An 813-nucleotide genomic window follows, 5' to 3' on the forward strand; every position below is an offset into this window, starting at 1 on the left:
AGTGCGTAATTGTTATTATTCTGTTGTCTGGTTCCCGTAAGGCTTAATTATTGGCAAAAACATATTTGCTCACGTCGACCCTTAACCCGTGCTGCTGGAGGCGTTGAAGCATTGCGACGACGTGCTGATAATGTTCTTCCTCATTGCTGGACGCGATGCAAATATCGTTAATATAACAGACGACGAAGTCCAGATATGAAAGAACATGATCTATATTACTTTGGAACGTCTGTGCCGCATTGCGTAGACAAAATGTCGTCATGTTGAATTCATAAAGACCGAACGGTGCTGCAGAGTTTTTCCAGTCCTCTGCAGCTATCGTTGTATTGAAATATTCTTTTTTGATGTCTATAATACAGTAGATCGATTTGCTATTGAATGTGTGTGCAAAGTCTTGGATGTGCGGGATATCGGTGTAGTAACGTTTGCGCGTTAAGTCGACGATAATTCCCGCATGGTCGCCACATACCTTTCTTTTTAGTAATCATATTTAACAAACTAGCCCATTCGCTCATAAATAAATCTGATTTGGATAGAAGACATTATAGTGCGAAAATTTACCAATTCAAAAATTTAATTTTATAGTAAAGTGATCACACACATTTGTGTTGTGAGATCTTCGTGCACACACATTTGTGTTGTGCGATTGTTTTTGTAAGTTAGAAAATGCCGCACTGACGACGCGGGTGTTCAGACCAATGATATCAATGTCGTCGGAATACGCAAGCAACATTATACTTTTGTAGAATATTGTGCCAGTACGGTTTAAATCTGATGCTCGAATTATCGTTTCCAACATTATGTTAAAGTAGT

General features: G+C 38.9%; 1 protein-coding gene across 1 annotated transcript in view; it reads right to left on the bottom strand.

Annotated features, from left to right (window-relative positions):
* Positions 1-498: 498 nt before the first annotated feature.
* Positions 499-813, bottom strand: part of LOC119667418 — a 2,271-nt gene continuing 1,956 nt past the window's right edge. The window contains exon 6 of the mRNA XM_038076706.1: positions 499-523. Within this exon, the coding sequence (XP_037932634.1) occupies positions 499-523 (25 nt within the window). The remainder of the gene's footprint in view (positions 524-813) is intronic.

Source organism: Teleopsis dalmanni, chromosome 1 (assembly GCF_002237135.1).
Source record: "Teleopsis dalmanni isolate 2A chromosome 1, ASM223713v2, whole genome shotgun sequence".
Lineage (NCBI taxonomy): Eukaryota > Metazoa > Arthropoda > Insecta > Diptera > Diopsidae > Teleopsis > Teleopsis dalmanni.